This window comes from Cherax quadricarinatus, chromosome 5, assembly GCF_038502225.1.
Source record: "Cherax quadricarinatus isolate ZL_2023a chromosome 5, ASM3850222v1, whole genome shotgun sequence".
NCBI classification, from domain to species: domain Eukaryota; kingdom Metazoa; phylum Arthropoda; class Malacostraca; order Decapoda; family Parastacidae; genus Cherax; species Cherax quadricarinatus.
The window spans coordinates 77067330-77090443 of NC_091296.1; the positions used below are offsets into that span (position 1 = coordinate 77067330).

Sequence of the window (23114 nt, forward strand, 5' to 3'; positions counted from 1 at the left end):
TGAGGAAGAGCAGGGGACCAAGGACACTTCCCTGCGGAACTCCAGTATCAAGTGGCCGTGTTGTTGATGCTGTCTTTAATGGTGACATACTGATACCTATTAGTAAGGTAAGATTTGAAATAAGCAAGCGCATGGCCTCTTATACCGTAATGGTCAAGTTTGTGGAGTAGGATGTCGTGGTCTACTGTGTCAAAAGCTTCTCTTAGGTCAATAAAAATTCTTAGCGGTTAAAAGTACTGACTGATGTTGTAGTGGCCAGGCTTAAGCTTGGTTACAAGTGCTGACTGATGTTGTAGTGGCCAGGCTTAAGCTTGGTTACAAGTGCTCACTGATGTTGTAGTGGCCAGGCTTAAACTTGGTTACAAGTACTTACTGATGTTGTAGTGGCCAGGCTTAAGCTTGGTTACAAGTACTGACTGATGTTGTAGTGGCCAGGCTTAAACTTGGTTACAAGTAGTGATTGATGTTGTAGTGGCCAGGCTTAAGCTTGGTTACAAGTACTGACTGATGTTGTAGTGGCCAGGCTTAAGCTTGGTTAGAAGTACTGACTGATGTTGTAGTGGCCAGGCTTAAGTTTGGTTACAAGTGCTGACTGATGTTGTAGTGGCCAGGCTTAAGCTTGGTTAAAAGTGCTGACTGATGTTGTAGTGGCCAGGCTTAAGCTTGGTTACAAGTGTTCACTGATGTTGCAGTGGCCAGGCTTAAGCTTAGTTACAAGTACTGACTGATGGTGTAGTGGCCAGGCTTAAGCTTGGTTACAAGTGCTGACTGATGTTGTAGTGGCTAGGCTTAAACTTGGTTACAAGTACTGACTGATGTTGTAGTGGCCAGGCTTAAGCTTGGTTACAAGTGCTGACTGATGTTGTAGTGGCCAGGCTTAAGCTTGGTTACAAGTGCTGACTGATGTAGTGGCCAGGCTTAAGCTTGGTTACAAGTACTGACTGATGTTGTAGTGGCCAGGCTTAAGCTTGGTTACAAGTGCTCACTGATGTTGTAGTGGCCAGGCTTAAGCTTGGTTAAAAGTGCTCACTGATGTTGTAGTGGCCAGGCTTAAGCTTGGTTACAAGTGCTCACTGATGTTGTAGTGGCCAGGCTTAAGCTTGGTTACAAGTACTGACTGATGTTGTAGTGGCTAGGCTTAAGCTTGGTTACAAGTACTGACTGATGTTGTAGTGGCCAGGCTTAAGCTTGGTTAAAAGTGCTCACTGATGTTGTAGTAGCCAGGCTTAAGCTTGGTTACAAGTGCTCACTGATGTTGTAGTGGCCAGGCTTAAGCTTGGTTACAAGTACTGACTGATGTTGTAGTGGCTTGGTTACAAGTACTGACTGATGTATTTGTGGCTAGGCTTAAGCTTGGTTACAAGTACTTCTGGCAGTTTGGGACACACAGATGATGATCAAACTAAATGTAAATTATGTGATCAGGCATATGGTCGCTGTCTTGAACATTATGTGCTTAATTGTCCACTTATTGAGGAATACAGAAACAGTATAATAACCTATGTGACATGTCATGATATCTTATTAATGAAAATAAGATACCAGATATACTAAGCAAATTTCCTAAATTTGCTTGTAACAGATAAGTGAACTGTAGATATAAACCCATATGTACACCTATTAACCCTTTTGGGGTCTAGTTCCTAGGCCTTCCGTGTTTGACAATGCTCTTGCACTTCCCTCCACAAGATGGGCTGCACCATAAACTAGCCAAAATCTAACAGAAAAAATCTAAATCTGCAGATGTACCTATTAGATTAAAAAACTTTACAGTTCTTTTAGATTTTAAATAATATCACGAGACATCAGATACAAATGGATGTGAAAAATTGTCGTTAATGTAAATTAATTTATTGTACTGAGTTCATGTTCAGCCGCTCGCTAAAATTTTAATATTAGTTGTTATTTTGCTTAATGTACTAGTATATAGTTTTAAATGGCTCAGAATTATAATTATAGTTTATTTCTTATAAAACATATAGTCAGTTCTTAAGAATATTGTTACATATATTGTGTAACAACATTTTATGTCGACACGAATGCAATTGAATTTTTGCGCCTCACTTTCCTTGGTAAATAAATCATACATTGTAATTATAGATAAAGTACTTCTCATAAAGTGACTTCTCATAAAGTATCTTTTAAAAATATTATAAATAAGTAATACTTGACAATACTTTCGGCGGGAAGAATTAAAAAATAATAGAAATTGCATACTTTACCTTGTTTACAATATACATATTGACAAGTGTCCGTGTTACAAGGAGCTTCTTTACAATATATAATATTATAAAATATTTTGTAATAAATCTAGTCAAAATAAACCTATTACAGCTCTGAAATCTTATATTTTATCTTCTAAAAGTGAGCAAGTAATGTGTCGGAAGAGTTGAGTTGTGATTGGTTGTTGAGGAAGGTAGCGAGGTTCTGATTGGGTGGAGGCGGCGGCGCTGCTCTCTGATTGGTGAACGGGAGCAGCGGGGGGAAGTAAAAGTATTCGCCTCTACTCGTCCACTGATAGTCAATCAGTGTTGAAGATCTGGATATAAGAGGTATAGTCACCATACTCAGGTGTAAGTGTCTCCGAGTGTCTTCTAGGGTATAAGTGTATCTTCCAGGGTGTGAGTATCTTCCAGGGTGTAGGTGTATCTTCCAGGGTGTGAGTATCTTCCAGGGTGTAGGTGTATCTTCCAGGGTGTGAGTATATCTTCCAGGGTGTAGGTGTATCTTCCAGGGTGTGAGTATCTTCCAGGGTGTAGGTGTATCTTCCAGGGTGTGAGTATCTTCCAGGGTGTAGGTGTATCTTCCAGGGTGTGAGTATCTTCCAGGGTGTGAGTGTATCTTCCAGGGTGTGAGTATCTTCCAGGGTGTAGGTGTATCTTCCAGGGTGTGAGTATCTTCCAGGGTGTGAGTGTATCTTCCAGGGTGTAGGTGTATCTTCCAGGGTGTGAGTATATCTTCCAGGGTGTAGGTGTATCTTCCAGGGTGTGAGTATCTTCCAGGGTGTAGGTGTATCTTCCAGGGTGTGAGTATCTTCCAGGGTGTGAGTGTATCTTCCAGGGTGTGAGTATCTTCCAGGGTGTAGGTGTATCTTCCAGGGTGTGAGTATCTTCCAGGGTGTGAGTGTATCTTCCAGGGTGTAGGTGTATCTTCCAGGGTGTGAGTATCTTCCAGGGTGTGAGTATCTTCCGGGGAGTGAGTGTATCTTCCAGGGTGTAGGTGTATCTTCCAGGGTGTAGGTGTATCTTTCAGGATGTAGGTTTATCTTCCAGGGTGTAAGTGTATCTTCCAGGGTGTAAGCGTATCTTCCAGGGTGTAAGTGTATCTTCCAGGGTGTGAGTATATCTTCCAGGGGGTAGGTGTATCTTCCAGGGTGTGAGTGTATCTTCCAGGGTGTGAGTGTATCTTCCAGGGTGTAGGTATATCTTCCAAGGTGAGTATATCTTCCAGGGTGTGAGTGTATCTTCCTGGGTGTGAGTGTATCTTCCAGGGTGTAGGTGTATCTTCCAGGGTGTGAGTGTATCTTCCAGGGTGTGAGTGTATCTTCCAGGGTGTGAGTGTATCTTCCAGGGTGTAGGTGTATCTTCCAGGGTGTAGGTGTATCTTCCAGGGTGTAGGGGTATCTTCCAGGGTGTAGGGGTATCTTCCAGGGTGTGAGTGTATCTTCCAGGGTGTGAGTGTATCTTCCAGGGTGTGAGTGTATCTTCCAGGGTGTAGGTGTATCTTCCAGGGTGTAGGTGTATCTTCCAGGGTGTGAGTGTATCTTCCAGGGTGTGAGTGTATCTTCCAGGGTGTGAGTGTATCTTCCAGGGTGTGAGTGTATCTTCCAGGGTGTAGGTGTATCTTCCAGGGTGTAGGTGTATCTTCCAGGGTGTAGGTGTATCTTCCAGGGTATGAGTGTATCTTCCAGGGTGTGAGTGTATCTTCCAGGGTGTGAGTATATCTTCCAGGGTGTGAGTATATCTTCCAGGGTGTGAGTGTATCTTCCAGGGTGTAGGTGTATCTTCCAGGGTGTGAGTGTATCTTCCAGGGTGTGAGTGTATCTTCCAGGGTGTGAGTGTATCTTCCAGGGTGTGAGTGTATCTTCCAGGGTGTGAGTGTATCTTCCAGGGTGTGAGTATCTTCTAGGGTGTGAGTGTATCTTCCAGGGTGTAGGTGTATCTTCCAAGGTGTGAGTGTATCTTCCAGGGTGTGAGTGTATCTTCCAGGGTGTGAGTGTATCTTCCAGGGTGTGAGTGTATCTTCCAGGGTGTGAGTGTATCTTCCAGGGTGTGAGTGTATCTTCCAGGGTGTGAGTGTATCTTCCAGGGTGTGAGTGTATCTTACAGGGTGTGAGTGTATCTTCCAGGGTGTAGGTGTATCTTCCAGGGTGTGAGTGTACCTTCCAGGGTGTGAGTGTATCTTACAGGGTGTGAGTGTACCTTCCAGGGTGTGTGTATCTTCCAGGGTGTGAGTTTATCTTCTAGGGTGTGAGTTTATCTTCTAGGGTGTGAGTGTATCTTCCAGGGTGTGAGTGTATCTTACAGGGTGTGAGTGTATCTTCCAGGGTGTAAGTCTATCTTCCAGGGTGTGAGTGTATATATGAGGGTTTGAGTGTATCTTCCAGGGTGAGAGTGTATCTTCCAGGGTGTGAGTGCATCTTCCAGGGTGAGAGTGTATCTTCCAGGATGAGAGTGTATCTTCCAGGGTATGAGTGTATCTTCCAGGGTGTAAGTGTATATACGAGAGAGTGAGTGTATCGTCCAGGGTGTAGATGTATCTTCCAGGGTGTGAGTGTATCTTCCAGGGTGTGAGTGTATCTTCCAGGGTGTAGGTGTATCTTCCAGGGTGTGAGTGTATATATGATGGTGTGAGTGTATCTTCCATGGTGTGAGTGTATCTTCCAGGATGTGAGTGTATCTTCCAGGATGTGAGTGTATCTTCCAGGGTGTGAGAGTATCTACCATGGTGTGAGTGTATCTACCAGAGTGTGAGAGTATCTTCCAATGTGTGAGTGTATCTACCAAGGTGTGAGTATCTACCAGGGTGTGAGTGTATCTACCAGAGTATATCTGTGAGGGTGTGAGTATAACTATGAGAGTGTGGGTGTGTCTATGGTGTGATCATGTCTGTCAAGGACGGTGTGAGTGTCTGTCTAGGAGGGTGTGAACGTGTCTTTCTATTAGGGTGTGAGTGTGTGTGTCTAGGAAGGTGTAAACATGTCTGTCTAGGAGGGTATGAGTGTGTCGTCCAGGGTGTTAGTGTGTCTACAAGGGTGTAAGTATCTGTAAATGTGAGTGTATTTTCAAGGGTGCAAGTGAATCTTCGAGTGTGTGAGCGTATCTTCATCTTTGAGTGTAAGACTGTATCTTCTAGAGTGCAAATGTATCTTCGAGCATGTGAGGGTATCTTGGAGCATGCGAGCGTATCGTGGAGCGAGCAAGCGTATCGTGGAGCGAGCAAGCGTATCGTGGAGCGAGCGAGCGTATCGTGGAGCATGCGAGCATATCATGGAGCGTGTGAGCATATCTTGGAGCATGTGAGCATATCTTGGAGAGTGCAAGGGTATCTGAGCGTGTAAAGGTATCTTTGAGCGTGTGAGGGTATCTTTGAACATGCGAGGGTATCTTCGAGCGATGTCAAGTGTGCAAGGGTGTCTTCGAGTGTGTGAGCATGTCATCGAGGGAGCTAGCATGTCATTGAGGGAGCTAGTGTGTCTGAGGGGGGGAGCGTGTTGTTGAGGGAGCTAGTGTATCTATGAGGGTATGAGTGTGTCTTGAAGGATGAGTTAATATTTTAGGATGAGTGTCTATGAGGGTGGGAGTGGATCTATGAAGGTGTGTGTCTTGTGGATGTGATTGTATGTATCTATAATGTTGTAAGTGTACTCAACTATATGTGGTTGCAGCTCCTGGCCCTATCACCTCCCTGGTTGCTACTAAATTCACACACTCCTTGCTTCAAGAGCTCTATTGTACCCCTTCTGAAAGCTATTATCTATGAAGGTGTGTGTGTGTGTGTGTCTTCCAAGTTGTTAGTTTATTTAGGTACAGGTACACATAAGTACAGTTATCATACAAGTGTAATTTGCCTAGGATAACCCCAAAAAGTTAGACAAAGTGACTTATCTGTGTGTGTGTGTGTGTGTGTGTGTGTGTGTGTGTGTGTGTGTGTGTGTGTGTGTGTGTGTGTGTGTGTCTGTGTGTGTCTGTGTGTGTCTGTCTGTGTGTGTCTAAGAGAGCATGAGGGTACACACCTTTATATGGTTCCAGAGGCAGTTTTAGCTTCTGGACCCATTTCTGACCTTGCTGCTTGCCGGTTTCACTTCCCTAAGCCTCTTGGGCTCTCTTGTACCTGTTTCTAGAACTATGAATGGAGTCTGCCATTACTCTTCAAGGTCATTCCACTTTGCGGCCACTGTGAGACTGAAGAAGTACTTCTTGACATCCCAGTGACTTGTCTGTGTCTTTAACCTCCAGCTGTGCCTCCGCATACCTGTTTCCTGTCTCTCAGACAACCCATTCCTATCTGCCATATTAATTTCTCCAAGTACTATTTTGTATGTTATCATATGTACCCTGGTCCTTCTGTCCTCTAGGGTCATTAGGTTCAATTCCTTTGGCCTCTTTGTAGCTTATACTCTTTAGCTCTGGAACTAGTCTCATTACATACTACTTCTTTCTCCTGTTTCTTAACATACTGTACTTTCTCAGGTGTCGGTTCCATAATGGTGCTGCATACTCCAAGATGGGCCTGACATGTTATATAAAGTACAGTGGACCCCCGGTTAACGATATTTTTTCATTCCAGAAGTATGTTCAGGTGCCAGTACTGACCGAATTTGTTCCCATAAGGAATATTGTGAAGTAGATTAGTCCATTTCAGACCCCCAAACATACACGTACAAACACACTTACATAAATACACTTACATAATTGGTCGCATTGGGAGGTGATCGTTAAGCGGGGGTCCACTGTACTTGGAATGACTCTGTTGACATTCCATAAGGCCACTCTCAGATTTAACAGATGATCATTAGCTACAGAGGTCATTCGGTTGATGTGAGTCTCTGGTGATATGTTAAGCACAGTGCTTGCTCCCAGGTACTTCTCTTTGATAAGGTCTGCCGAATCTGTCCCCAAGTCTATATTCTACATCTGGTCTTTTCCCCTTCCCCATTCTTCATAACCTTGCATTTGCTGGGCTTGATTCCAGGCAGCAACTTATCTGACCAATTCTGCAGTTAGTTCAGATCCATTGCAGCACCCTCTATTGGAGGGTGTGAATGTGTTTTTGAGGGTACAGTATAAGTGCTTCTCTGAGTGTCTCGCTTAATGATGGTGTCTTTGTGAGAATGTGTGTCTGTACTACTCACCTAGTTGAGGTTCCAGGGGTCAAGGCCTAGCTCCTGGCCCTGTCCCTCTGAGGGTAAGTGGGTCTGAGAATGAGTGTGTCTGAGGGTCTGTTTCTGAGGGTGAGTGTGGCTTTCAGGGTGCAGATGTGTCCTGGAGGGTTAGGTGTTCACAATGCTTTGCAGCTGGGTTTAGCCCTGGCTCTCTATCTATGACTCAAGCCCTTCCTCTCACCGACTATTCTTCGTCTGTCCACACTTCCCCGCTCACCCACTTGTGGGTCTTACCTGTGAGTCCCTCATTCGTTCACTCGGGTTAGGTGTGGCTATGAGGTTATGGGTGTGGCTGTGAGGGTGGCTTCAACTGTGAGGGTGTGGGCATGGCTGTGGCTATGAGGATGAGGGTGTGGCTGCTGCTTCAAGGTTGTGGGAGTGGCTATGAGTGTGGCTGCAGCTGCAAGGGTGTGGCTGCAACTGTGAGAGTGTATGGGAAACTGTGAGGGTGAGAGCTTATATTTTATACTCTTCTATAACTTTGCAAATCATCTTGTGTCTGAGATTTGGTGTAAATTGTGTGGCCAGCTGTCCTTAGAAAATCAGGCATAGAAATACTTATACTGCATTTTTCACAATAGCAGTAGTGCCTCTGACTTGCATCTACAGGGCCCTGGTTCAATTCTGATATGACTGTTTCCTTTTACCTGCTGCCTTTGTTCACCTAACAGTAAGTACTGTACTAGGTACTTTGATATTAGCAGGCTGTTGAGTGTTGCATCCTGGGAATGATTACTAAATGATCACAGTGGAAGTAAGCCAGTAATCCTGGGTTATTAACCCTTAGGGTTAATCTGAATAAAAAATTAGTTGTATATTTAACAGTAACTTTTTGTACCTTCATTTCCTTGTTATTATATATTTATGTTGTCACTATAAACATACACGTGCTGCATTGATAAGTTGGGCATAAATTATGCATGTTGATATATTGATTGGTGTAATGCCTACCATTTAAGGAATGGTCACTGGATTTGTTGCCATTATGGTCAGTGATTGGTTGGGGTTATTTTGTTGGGTAGTTTGTCACATTTTTCTGTGGTTGTCCTGCAACCTAATTATTGCTACATTTGTAGAGTTCTTAATTGATTTGGATTTTTTCTTTGCTGCTTTTTGTGTGATAGTCCTTTTCTTTTGAGGTATTTGGCTACCAGTGTGTAGTGATCTTCCTTACAATTGAGACATGTCAGTGGACTTTTTTTAATCCCTACCTCTGTGAGGTAGGTCTGATTAATTCCCCCTTTTTTTCACGAACACTAACCCAAATGACTGTAAACATAAAATTCCTACTACTATAGTTATTGCCTAATAAATCGTAAGTTAGTCTTAAGTTTGCCTGTAATACTCTCCCAGTATAGGAGCTTTTATAGAAACAGTATATCATGCTGAGATAAAACCATTCCCATTACTAAATTAACTAATTGTAATATTGTTATATGTTTTGTACTACCTCACGTTATCAATCTAATTACAGTGGAACCTCTACTTACGAATGCATCCATGTGCAAGTTTTTCCAGATACGAGCAGTTGCTCAGTTGATTTTTTGCTTCCAGATGCGAGTGGGCCTCAAGGGAGGTTCCTTGACACTGGTGAGGGGCTCTTGCTCTTGATCTGGGGAATTGGATCTCAGTTGTTTGTTGGACTATCTTATTGAAACTTGGGCAATGTATGATGGAAAGATGCTTCTTAGCGTACACCAAAAATGAAAGAAATCTGACCATAAATAATGGAGGTCACTTCTCAGCTATTAGTCTCCCCATAGTGGTATATTTTCAAATGGTTTTTATGGTTGTATTCTCGTTTTTTTGGTCTCATTTGATAGAATGGAAGATATACTACAGAAATAGATATGATTTTGATTAGTTTCATGTTCAAGGGTAAACAAATACGTCACCATCCAATTCCTGTCTGATTGGCACTGCCCCTCAACCTTCACATACAGTGGTACCTCGGTATACAACCTTAATTCGTTCCAGACAGCTCTTTGCGTGCCAATCTGTTTGAGTACCGAACAAATTTGTTCCCATAAGGAATAATGTAAAGTAGATCAATCCGTTTCAAACCCCCCAAAAATACACTTACAAAAGCGCTTACAAAAATACACTTACATAATAATTAAGTTGGGAGCTTGTCGTATACCGAGGTACCACTGTATTGGAAAGCTCTTCAACACACTAGCAAAAGTGGGAGCAGACATCATGAGGTAGCAGTGGCAGACAACATGAAGCAGCAGTGGCAGACCACAGGAAACAGCAGTGGCAGACCACAGGAAACAGCAGTGGCAGACCACAGGAAACAGCAGTGGCAGACCACATGAAGCAGCAGTGGCAGACAACATGAAGCAGCAGTGGCAGACAACATGAAGCAGCAGTGGCAGACAACATGAAGCAGCAGTGGCAGACATCATGAAGCAGCAGTGGCAGACATCATGAGGTAGCAGTGGCAGACAACATGAAGCAACAATGGCAAAGTGTAGCAATTAAGTGTAGCATTAAGAGTGTAGCAATTAAATGTAGCACTTATAAGTCACTCTGTCTGACTTTTTTGGGTTATCCTAGGTTCTCTACACATGTAGTCAGGAGCAGGAATGGTCGCTGTGGTGGCTCTATAAACCCTAACAACAACAATGGCCGCTGTCACCACCATTAGCCACATACGTAATGACGTGTATTTTATTCATTCTAGTGTATTTATCATGTTTCTATTTTTTTTTTTTTTTCAACAAGTTGGTCGTCTCCCACCGAGGCAGGGTGACCCAAAAAAAGAAAGAAAATCCCCAAAAAGAAAATACTTTCATCATCATTCAACACTTTCACCACACTCACACATTATCACTGCTTTTGCAGAGGTGCCCAGAATACAACAGTTTAGAAGCATATACGTATAGAGATACACAACATATCCCTCCAAACTGCCAATATGTTATTAATATTATTTATTATGTCATATTACATGAATTGTGATAGATAAATAAGCCGTAAAGTTGATACTATTAGGAAAATTATTGAAGTACAGTGGACCCCCGGTTAACGAACTTTTTTCATTCCAGTAGTATGTTCAGGTGCCAGTACTGACCGAATTTTTTCCCATAAGGAATATTGTGAAGTAGATTAGTCCATTTCAGACCCCCAAACATACACGTACAAACGCACTTACATAAATACACTTACATAATTGGTCGCATTTGGAGGTGATCGTTAAGCGGGGGTCCACTGTATATTCTCGTGCCTGGAATTCCACTGAAACAAATTAATTCCATTTCAATTAATTTAAATGAGGAAAATTGACTCTGCAAATGAGCAAATCCAGATGCGAGCAAGGTCATGGAACGGATTAAACTCGTAAGTATATCAGTATGCAGTAATGTACATGTATATTAAAATGTACTGCTCCATAACCTGTGTCAATATAGAGTAAGAATTAGGGTTAGTTTGTCCAAAATGCCTATGCATGTCAGTTGCCTTTGTAATTTGTATTTTATAATATGTAAAACACACATTGTAAGTTTTGCAAGGAAGTAAACATTTTCATTTTCATTATTACCGAGTATTGCTGAGGAAAGCAGTACTGCTTTGCAGATGGTGCAAGTTCAGCTATACCACACTTCTTTACAATATTTATCCCTCGGTGTATTGAGGAAACAGGAGGTGCAGGGCATACCCTAGACACATGCCAGGGCCAGTCCTGGGGTTAATCAAAGGATGCCATTTTTTTTTAAACCTCAGTACCAATTATCACTTAAGATTGTTGTTTTTAACAACACAAGGCAGATATTTTAACTCTATATATCTTTTTCACTGACACCCTATGAAATCAAATCCAGAATAATGCTACCATCTCAAAATGCTCAACTTTTAAAATGTGCCTTGAATGTTTAGCAATGTTTTACAGGACCATAGCGTTTAATTTAACTTGGTGGCTATAGAAATATTGTGTACAGTATTTGCTTTGGCAGTTGGTTAGAGGGTGCGAGTGGTCCACAGTATTTGATGTGTTGTCTTACTGTGATGTCTGCTTTTCCCCCTTCTCTCTTAATATACACAAAGAATGGATGATCCTGTTAGCTGGGCTTGAGTTTTGGAGGTGGATTATACTTTGAAAGTCTCTGGTCCGGGACATCAACAGCAATATTGCCACAACGAAGGTAAAGTTTTAAAGAAGCTCAGCAGCTTCCTTCTAAAAGTGCTGGATCAGCTAAGTTGTGAAAGCTGTGTGGATCTGCAAAGTTGTGACAGCTGTGTGGATCTGCAAGCCACTTGCACAAGCAACCTTGGTGGCCAGGTGGTCACCAGGAAAGCTTGGTCAGGCCAAGCTGAGGAGGAAGGCAGAAGAGCCCTTGAAACCATTCACATGCAGAAGGGGATGTTGAGCTTGTCATCACTGGATAACTATTTCTAGTACCTATTGGGAAAAAAACTGTCTAAGTAGGGGCAAGTTATAATGAATGTACAATTTTCTATGGGTTACTTTACCTTATTGGGAAATACTTGGTATATATTTTTTTAAGTATAGTACAGTGTAAATGTTCACACACTATGTAGTTAAGTTAGGTAACACTGCTATTTCTTCTAGCATAAAATGCCATGATATAGGCGAGGGTGAATAAACTCTGAAAGCCTTCACAACTGAATGGAACACACTTGGATAAACTAATCAAAACTACTGTAATTAATACATACACAATAATTACTTTAATGATATCAAGAAACATTTGACATCTTTAGTGGCTTATGCAGTTGAACACATGATAGTTTAAATGAACTGAGGTAAACATTATGTGCATTTTCACAATTTTAAGCAATTTTGTTGAGTTGCACATACCGATATGGAATGAGTTGGGCTCTAGAATGCATAGAGTTTATGTAAAAATAGAATATACATTATAAGGGATATTAATAGGACAGGGAATAAGGAAATTACAATAATCTTGCTACTGTAAAGATTAATAAAGAATTGAATGGTAATGTAATACAAATCCATATTACTGGCAGTGGCAGATGAGACATTTGTAATAGTCTTGTACAATACTGTTATATATTAACATGTACAGTAAAATTGTCTTTAGGTGCATTAGAGATGCTTCACAAGGTCAGTGTTGAGTGGTTTGCATGTTTGGAGCTGATTAGTAGCGATGGTTATCAGCCTAGTCTTAGGTTATAGCTATTAGTTTATCAGGAGTTGAGGTACTGATAAAAGAGCATTAAAGAGCTTTGATGAACTTCTCTGTGTAGTATTCCTAAATTGTAGTATTGTGTTGACATCTTTTGCAAAACTCCTCTATATAGTCCTGTGGCTCAGTTGATAACACAGTCCCTGATGATGCATTGACTTTATTGGGTTATCCTGAGTGGCTAACTCTCCAGGCTAAAAATCCTATCAAAATCTTATCTTATCCTATAGTACTATGCATTAACTCGTATTTTAATGATGAATTGAAATTGGGAACATAGATTCTTGCATTATAGATGAAAATGCGGTTTGTAGCTTGACAGCACTGGATGGTACTGATGCTGGTGATGAGCTCTTAGGTAATCCAAGGAATTGAAGCTGGAGCTCTTAGGTAATCCAAGGAATTGAAGCTGCTTTACCTTTGTATCAAGCCTGATTACTGTACCTCCCAATCCTCAGGAATTGCATGACCCCTATAAATTTAGCACTCCCTTGAATATAATAATAATAATAATAATAATAATAATAATAATTGTCATGTACTCTTTTCAAAACGAGTAATTTTACAAGTGGATAAGAGGTTTTCGTTTGCCCTGGTTTTCATTGAATTTGGTTTTTGACGACTTCATCAAAATTTTGTCCCAGTTTTTGTTTATCACCTTAGTTTTCATCCGCCATACCGAACATGTCCGTGCACCCGTGCCCACACGAAGCATCCCATGCACGCATTCTGAGTCAGTCTGGCTTTGTTTCTTGTCGAGTGATCATTACCCTGCACGTTCATATGAAACATTTCCTAATAATCGATTGTTTGTTTTTTTTTGTGCTTGTTTATTGAGTGTGACTGCTAAATAATCCACCATGGGGCCAAAGAAAGTTTCAAGTGCCAGCTCTTTGATAAAGAAGGTGAGAAACACGATAGAAAAGTACGAAAGTGGCGTACGTGTGGTTGATCTTGCCAGGATGTACGGGAAGTCCTCATCAACGATCAGTTCCATCCTGGTGAAAAAAGGAAATCAAGAAATCTGATGTTGTGAATGGGGTAAGTGTGCTAACAAAACAGATCGCAAACAATTGAAGATGTTGAGAAGTTGTTGTTGGTGTGGATCAACAAAAAACAGTTAGCAGGATATAGTGTTGTGGAGGCGATAATTTGCGAAAAGGCAAGGCAGTTGCATGTGGATCTCATAAAGAATGTGCCCTCTTCAGCGATTAACCCTTTGGGGGTCGCCAGGCCCTCTCAGAGACTTGTTCTCAGGGTTGCCAAAATTTCAAAAAAAAAAAAAATTATTTTTTCTTATGAAAAGATAGAGAAACTTTTCCCAATCATAATGACACCAAAAGTATGAAATTTGATGGAAAACTTAGGGAATTATGCTCTCGCGAAGTTAGCGGTCTCGACGATGTTTACGCATCGGCGATTTTGCCCACTTTGAGCCCTATTTTCGGCCAATTCCAATGTACTAGTCGACAAAAATCATAACTATTTTGCTAGAACTCCATTTTTTCTATCAAATGAGTACAAGAAAACACCTATTTACCAATTTCAACTATCCAATAAATTGGTCAGAATTTAGCAATTTTGCCAATTTCACACAAATTTCAAAAGATGCCAATTTCAGAATAGGGTCCAGAATAAACAAAAAAGACATTCCTGGCACTAAAATAACAAGTTCTCTGTTCGTCAGTCACATCCCCAGGCCCCTCTTATATTTCTTTGGCTTTCCACTTTGAATTTTTATTCTTACAAAAAATAGAAGATTTACTGTTATCCAGACTATTGCATTAGTGTAGAAATGGTATAAATAATATCAGCGCACTTGTGAAAGAATATTAGACTCACCAGTTGATGTGTATTGGATGCTTGGCATGATTTGTTTACTCTTGAACTTTGGTAAAAATCGAACATTTCTGCTACTTTGAGCTCATTTCAAGGTACTTTTTATTGTAAAACCAGTCAAAATCATCTCAATTTCTGTAATATGTCTTCCATTCTATAAAATGAGACCAAGAAAACTAGAATACAACAATAAATACCATACGAAAATACAGTGCAAAGTCGCTGTTTTATTCCAAAAACACGGTCAAAGTTTTTTTTTTTTCTCATTACGCACTGTGTTGCAGGATTTTTTTTATACTGCGCACACTGACCACATAGACCCATTCTTTCATATGTAGGCCTACCAGCTTTCTCTCACTAGATTTGAGGGCGCTAGAATTTAGGCGTACTAGTACGTCAAAAACCCTGCTGCGTAAGCCGTACTAGTATGGCTGAAATCCCCAAAGGGTTAAGGACATTTGTGCAGTGTGGAGCGAGGTGCAAAGTTTTGTGGAGAAATATCACCCTAACAAAACTGTTTCAAGCCATGTCTGCAACATGTTCAATGACAATGCCATGTCCCATTTTAGGCAAATCTTAAAGAGACGCCAGAAACAGACCTCTCGGGACAGATTTTTTGTGCGACGGGTACAGTGACTCTCAAGCTGATCCTAGTGCCAGTAAAAGACAAAGAAGGGAAGTAACCCCTGATAGGGGCTTGATACCTGAAGTCCATACAGAAGGGGATTCCCCTTCCAAACAGTGAACTCTCCTCCCTCTCCCCTCCTCGCCGTCTTCCATATGCAAACAAGAATCTTCAATAAAGGTAAAACTGATTTAAATGTTCAATTATCCATTAAAATTAGTGCTTTATATTTATTTCTCATTGTTTTCTGTATATAAAACTTTAGTTATTCTTTATAAAATGTATTTTTTGTTAATATTTTTTGGGTGTCTGGAACGGATTAATTGGATTTACATTATTTCTTATGGGAAATATTGCTTTAGTTTTCCTTGAATTTAGTTTTTGTCAGACTCTCTGGAACGATTTAAAAACGAAAACTGAAGTTCCACTGTACTTTTTTTTAACTTTTAAACTGTCCAAATGTAGATCTACGTTTGCACGCGTAGCACTCCGACCTTGGACAGTTTGGACAGTTTAAGGGTTAAAGGAAATATAAGAAAACCTAATGATTGTATGTGATAAGGATGCATATCTCAAGGATTTGGGCTACAGGTATGGCGAGTTGATAAAGATTTTGCAAGAATCTTACAGTAGTGTAGACTGAAGGAAGCACACTTATTGTGTAAAGCATTGGTGACCTTGTTTTATTTTTCTATAAAGTAAGTGAAGATATGGTTGTACTCTGGAGGCTAACTGAAACCTAAAATAGTATCTTGATATTTCTTCCTCAGGGTGATACAACCTAGACAATTGGAATGCCAGCTCAATAAACAATTAATCTAAAATTGTATATTAACACACTATGTTCCAGCACTAGTGTTAAAAATTTAAATTTTGAAATTAATATGCTGAAGTTGCTGGTGTGACTGCTTATGTTGATCAGTAGTTTTTCCTCTGATACTGGATTATGTAGTGATGCTGATAGATTATTTTGTTCACAGGTGATGGTGTTATAAAAGGCGGGGGAGGAAGGCCACCGCGATGTCCCTTTTTCGCAAGAGCCCAAAGAGCCCCCAGGAGGTGTCGAAAGCTCTCAAGGATGCACTTACAGCTCTTGAACGACCTGACAAAAAGGCTGAAAAGGTAGATAAGTATGTGATGATGTGGCCTTAATTGCCATTGGTATAATTTACTTATAATACAAGTGGTATAGTTATTTTGTCTTTGATGTTTGTACATGAAAAATAATCACAATGAAAAACTAGTAAAATTCCAAGTGGTTTCCTTGATAATGTGAAAAATCACAAAAGCACTTGGAAGTTCACTGCTTTTTCACTGTGGTTATTTTACATATTGTTATATCACCTGTTTACTGTGATCCTGTTTCATGTTTGTGCATGTATATCACTGCATTTGAGAATCTATTGTCACATACAAGAAATCCTGTTGTATGCAAAGGTCCTGAACTGCTAAATATATCTTGATGTAGCTTTGAGCCAGTTGTAAGCAACATGCTTAATGCTTGGTATGGCTCTGAACCACTGTAACAACCTATGCATTTGTTTTCCTATTTGTAGATTCTCCATGCATGGCACAAGGATGTACTTCTGTTAGTGCCTGGGCTATATTGGTGTTGCAGGAAATGAACAGGCAAATGCTTAGGTGAAGGCTGCTATTTCAAGCATGCTCTAAAATAGCAGTGGCTTCATGTGTTACATGCATAAATATATTATTGAGATGTAGCAGGCTTTACAGATGAAAAGGAATTTATACAGGGTTTGACAGGACATTGGTGTTTGGTCTCCCTCCTTCAACAGGAATTTTCACTTAAGAAAACTGTTGATTGATGATTAGACACCAGCTGGGCTGTGGTTCGTACATCAGGTTGCGTACATCAGCCAGGTCTCATGGTTGATCAGACCCTGATCCACCATGAGACCTGGTCACAGACTGGGCTGTGGGGGCATTGACCCCTGAAACCCTCTCCAGGTATACTCTAGGTATACATATCTCCCAAAGCCTCTAGTTTGCAGATGCTTCTGTAGACTGTGTGAGGCTGATTGTAAAACATGAAACTGTTTTCCCATGACTTAGGCCTTATTACTTGTATTGTGGTTTTTGTAGTTACTGTACTGGAGTGCCTATAAAGATCTCATAAAACTTTCAAGTCATTTGACATTAATAATTTAAGAGGATTTTAAACTGGTATTGGTTATTTTAATTGAGTGTTGTGGTATTGGTGTGTGTTGTGTTTTATTTCTTCTAGTAATTTTTTACTGTTTGTTTGCTTTGAATATTCTTGCATATCTTATTAATTTTTTATTGTAATGAGTGCTGAGGTATCTAATTTCCCAAGGTGTTCTTCAAGTCTTAAAGCTACCTACTTACCTACATACCTATTTGTAAATAAATATTAGTGTAATTGCAGTAGTTCAAAACTTTGCAATAATATTCTGACATTTGACTATAAAATTAATTATTTGTGGCAATAGCAATTGTAAATTGAGTGTATGTAATCATGTTATGTGTGCTGTATACAGCCCTCGATTAGGAACATGGCAGTAATGTAATTTTACTACAGGATATGGTATGTAAGTACTAATGATTCAGTTAATTGTATAATTAGATTTATTTAGAGTAGTTATTGGGTAAAAGAGAGCAGATGTAATGATGAAAAGGAAAAGTAATTGTATATTGAGAGGGGGAGGTAGAGGAAATGAAAGAGTGCAAGTGAGAATGTATAACGATGAAGGCAGATGTACAGTAGTGCAAAGTAAGTCAGAGAAGAGTAGTGCAAAAGCAGAGAATTTAGTGCATGTAGGTTGGGAGAAATTTAGGAAATTATTCATGGTGTAATAGAGTAGCACATGTTGTATTGGCTGTCTGCTACATGTTAGGAAGTTGTGTATTAGAAATGTCATTAAATTTTCAAAACGTTGACTTCTAGAAATGCAAGAGGATGCTAATGTTAATGTTTGCATAGTAACAAAATTCAAATAATAGTTTATGCTGGTTATTCACACAGTAATTTGTATGGATAGTGGAGCTGCATCCAAGTGTTGCAAAAAGTGTAAAGGTATAATACTGTATTTTGCATTTGCCCTACACTTACTACCAAAAAAAAAAAAAATAATTATCAATAAAATGATGCTTTAAAATAAGTTTCAATTTGCTATCTAGGCACAAGAGGACACAAGCAAGAGCTTGACCCAGATCAAGACTATGCTCTATGGCACCACAGACTCTGAGCCTCAGGACATTGTCTTGGCACAGTTGGCCCATGAGTTCTACAACACCAATATGCTACTACTCCTTATTCTTAATCTTCACAGAATAGATTTTGAGGTGGGTGCTGTTGCAGTTGTCTCATAAACTACCCTCGAAATAATGGACTAATGGGGGGGGTGTTCGTTATATAAGAATGTTAAAATATAGAAAAAAAAAAAGCGTACTAAGGCACTCGACTGTATATACAGTATATATTATAATGTACAAACAATTTACATATATACTACAATATAAACATTGAAAATATCGGAGTTAAAAGTACCATTTAACCGGAGGATTTTGCCTTCAATTTAAAAAGTATCATATTAAGGTCCAGTATATTGAGGGTTTACTGCATTTATCTTTTTGTTTTTAGTCTGGTTTAAATATAGTTAGTATTTGTTTATTCAGTTCACTTTAAAGATGGTTAAGTTGTTCTTTAACCCTTTTACTGTCGCAAACCCCTTTCTGAAACTGTCATTCTATGTGGAAAAACTTTTGGAAAAAACAAAATGATTTTTTCTTATGAAATGATAGAGAATCTATTCCCGATGGTAATGGCACCAAAAGTGTGAAAATTGATAAAAAAACTCACGGGATTTTGCTCCCCCGAAGTTAGCGATATATATGCATCGGCGATTTCTCTGACTTTGAGCCCTATTTTTGGCCAATTCCATTGTTCCAGTCGACCAAACTCATAGCTATTTCTTTAGAACTACATTTTTTCTATCAGTTGAGTACAAGAAACTGCCCATTTACCGATTTCAACTACCCAATGAAGTGGTCAGAAATTGGCAATTTGGCCAATTTCATGCAAATTAAAAAAGATGCCAGTTTCAAAATAGGGTCCAGAATAAACAATGCAGACATTCTTGGCACTAAAATAATATATCCTCTGTTCTTTAGTCATGTCTCCAGGCCCCTCTTATATTACTCTTGCTTTTTATTTTGATTTTTTATTCACACAAAAAATAGAAGATTTACTGTTATGCAGATTATTGCATTATTGTAAAAATGGTATAAATAATATCAGTGCACTAGTGAAAGAATATTAGTTGACGTGTATTGGACGTGTAGTGTGATTTGCTTACTCTTGAACATTGGTAAAAATCCAACATTTCCGCTACTTTGAGCTCAATTTCCAGGTCGTTTTCATTGTGGAACTAATAAAAATTGTCTCTGTTTTTGTAATATGTTTTCCGTTCTGTCAAACGAGACCAAGAAAACAAGAATACAACCATAAATACTATAAAAAAATACACCGCAAAGTCAGCATTTTAATCCAATAACATGGTCGGAGTTTTTTTTTTCTCATTATGCACTGCGTGCTGCAGGAATATTTTTATACAGTGCACACTGACCACACAGACCTGTTCTCTCACATGTGGGCCTACCAGCTTTCTCCTGCTTGATTTGAAGCTGCTAGAATTATTGAGTACATGTATATGTACGTCTGAAACATTGGCTCATAAGACATGTATATACGACCGAAACAGTCAGAGGGTTAATTTTCGTTTAACTTTCACTGTCTCAATCTCTGAATTAAAAGTGCTGATGGTATAGTGATTTTTAAAAAATAAAAATAATTTTTCTGAAATTGTAAACATTTTCTGAAGGTAATGTTACCAAAAATGCAAAATTTGATGGAAACCTGTAGAATTACGCTGGTGCAAAGTTAGTGATCTGGGCACAATTTACACATCTGCAATTTTGCTCAGTTCGCTCGTTCAGCTATTTTAGCTACTCTTTAATGTGCACATAAGTTGGTAATTTGGCCAGTTTTACACAATACTGATTTACCGATGACTTGGACTTATGATGGGCTCTCTGACCAGTATGCATGTCTAAATACTGTATATTAGAGCTGATTTCCTCTGTTCTGTTTATTATTATTATTGTTTAAATATTTAAAAATATACCAGAAATGTAATAAATGGTGCAAAGGTAACATTCAAACAATATCAAAGATGGTTGACACAAGCCCACTACCACTATAATATGCTCCTCACTTACTGACGAATTCATTTACCGACATGGTCTTAGGAATGGAACTCCATCGTTAAGTGATAAGAGATTGTATTCATCAAGTTCCAATTTAAGAACAAGAGTTCAAAATAAACACTATGCATTCTACTTACTAAAGCAACCTATCTTCTGTTTATTAATCACATACCCAGACTTGCCCTCCATTTTGAATCCATCAGCACAAAAAATGAAAGTTTTACCCTATTTCTCGGATCATATACATATAACCAAGAATGATTGGTAATGGATTAAGGTGTCCCAGCAATTGAAGCAGACCTAGTTAAAACACTCAAAACAGGAAAATTATCAAAAATCTAATATTTCTGCTGCTTTTAGCTCTATTTCAAGCTGACCAAAATCATCTCTACTTCAATATTATGTCATCCATACTATCAGTTGACATGAAGAAACCTCCAGTAAAACTATAAAAAGTATCCTAGAAAACACTTCAAAGTCGTTATTTTAAACCAAACACAAGGTCAGAGGTTTGATTTTCCCATCATGTACTGCATAGGGCAGGATTTTGTTTATACTGTGCACACAATGCACAGACCCATTCTCATGTCTATACTTATCTGAGTTTGCTATGCTTAAAACAGATCTATGTGGGTGGCAATGCCATCAGTAACATTGATTTATGCGAGATACAGTGAAAGAGTTGAATATAGTTGAGGTTTGATATACAGTATTCAATTTTTAAATATAGTTAAAGTATCAGTATTGTTGGGTATTGGCATATGGTTTTTCTGACTTGATGTGCTGTTGGAGTGTGAACAAGGCAATAGTATTTATGAAGGGATTCAGGAAAACTGGTTAGCTGGACTTAGAGTCCTGGAGGTAGGAAGTACATTGTCTGCAGTCTGAAGGCGGAGTGGAGATATGTTGCAATTTTTGAACTGTAGTATCGGCGCGCCTCTGGCAAAACAGTGATGGAGTGAGTGATGATGAAAGTGTTTCTTCATTTTCAGGTCACCCTGCCTTGTTGAGAAATAGCTGTTGTGTTATAAAAAAAAAAAAAGGCTGGGATCTCCTAAAATGGTATCTACATCTGCCTAAAATTGAATACAGGCATACCTTGCTAATACGGTGCTCGCCTTAGAGCACTTCACTAATAAGGTTCTTTTCGGTTATATTCATGTTTATTATTTTCGGCAGTGATGCACACATCAGCTGACTCCGATCTGAATCAACTGTTTTGTATTACTTCTGCATTTTTTTTTTAGGTCTAGCACTATTGCACACTTAAAATGATATTGTAAACATGTTTTTAAGCTTTTATATGCACTGACAAGTGCAAAAAGGCTGTGACACACTTTACGGTGGTGGTCTGGAACCTAACCCATCGTATTAGTGATGTATGTTGGTACCGTGGACCCCCGGTTTGCGTTATTAATCCATTCCTGAGAGCTCATCGTAAACCAAAATTATCGGAAAGCGAATCAATTTTCCCCATAAGAAATAATGGAAATCAAATTAATCCGTGCAAGACACCCAAAAGTATGAAAAAAAAAAATTTACCACGTGAAATATTAAGTTTAATGCACACAAACTGAAGAAGACATGTACAGTTTGTAGTACTCTACTAACAATAGAATACATGACACTTAACTTTAATGAAGATCTGGTGATGATTGATGGGATGGGAGGAGGGGAGAGTGTCGAAGTTGTTAATGTTTAGAAGGGGAATCCCCTTCCATTAGGACTTGAGGTAGCAAGTCCTTTTCCGGGGTTACTTCCCTTCTTCTTTTAATGCCACTAGGACCAGCTTGAGAGTCACTGGACGTCTGTCGCACAACATATCTGTCCATAGAGGCCTGTACCTCTCGTTCCTTTATGACTTTCCTAAAGTGGTTCACAACATTGTTAGTGTAACAGTCACCAGTATGGCTTGCAATAGCTGTGTGAGGGTGATTTTCATCAAAAAAGGTTTGCACTTCAAGCCACTTTGCACACATTTCCTTAATCTTTGAAGTAGGCAACTTCTTTAATTTGTCTCTCCCCTCCTCCGAAGCAGTTTCCTCAGGTCTGGCCTCTTGCTGTTGAAGATGATCTAGCAGCTCATCAGTGGTTAGTTTGTCATTGTCCTCCTCCACCAACTCTTCCACATCCTCCCCACTAACCTCCAACCCCAAGGACTTTCCCAGTGCCACAATGGATTCCTCAACTGGCGTAGGATTCCCAGGGTTAGCCTCAAACCCTTCAAAATCCCTTTTGTCTAGACATTCTGGCCACAGTTTTTTCCAAGCAGAGTTCAAGGTCCTCTTAGTCACTCCCTTCCAAGCCTTACCTATAAGGTTTACACAATTGAGGATATTAAAGTGATCCTTCCAAAACTCTTAAGAGTCACTAGAGTGTCTGTGGTCACTTCAAAGCACCTTTCAAACATAGCTTTTGTGTACAGTTTCTTGAAGTTGGAAATGACCTGCTGGTCCACGGGCTGCAGGAGAGGAGTGGTATTAGGAGGCAAAAACTTGACCTTAATGAAGCTCATGTCCCCAGAAAGTCGCTCTGCAAAGTCTGTAGGATGACCAGAGGCATTGTCTAATACCAGGAGGCACTTAAGGTCTAATTTCTTTTCAGTTAGGTAATTTTTCACATTGGTTACACCATGCATTTGCCCCCAGTCAAAGAAAAAGTCCCTAGTGACCCATGCCTTACTGTTTGCCCTCCACAGCACACACAAATTAGCCTTGAGGACATTGTTTTTCCTGAACACTCTGGGAGTTTCTGAGTGATACACCAATAAAGGCTTCACTTTGCAATCACCTCTAGCATTGGCACGCATCAGAAGAGTAGGCTTATGTCCTGGGAGTGCCTTTTCCTC

The 23114-nt window shown here is 39.8% G+C and overlaps 1 protein-coding gene across 3 annotated transcripts in view; it reads left to right on the forward strand.

Moving 5' to 3' along the window:
• Window positions 1–2398: 2398 nt before the first annotated feature.
• Mo25 (calcium binding protein Mo25) overlaps window positions 2399–23114 on the forward strand; it is a 46149-nt gene continuing 25433 nt past the window's right edge. The window contains exons 1-3 of one of the 3 annotated variants that reach the window (XM_053771594.2): window positions 2399–2552; window positions 16000–16141; window positions 18179–18343. In XM_053771594.2, the coding sequence (XP_053627569.1) occupies window positions 16040–16141; window positions 18179–18343 (267 nt within the window). In that variant the 5' untranslated portion in view covers window positions 2399–2552; window positions 16000–16039. Of the gene's footprint in view, window positions 2622–15999; window positions 16142–18178; window positions 18344–23114 lie in introns of all 3 variants that reach the window. The other 2 variants (XM_053771593.2, XM_053771595.2) reach the window with 2 other exon arrangements.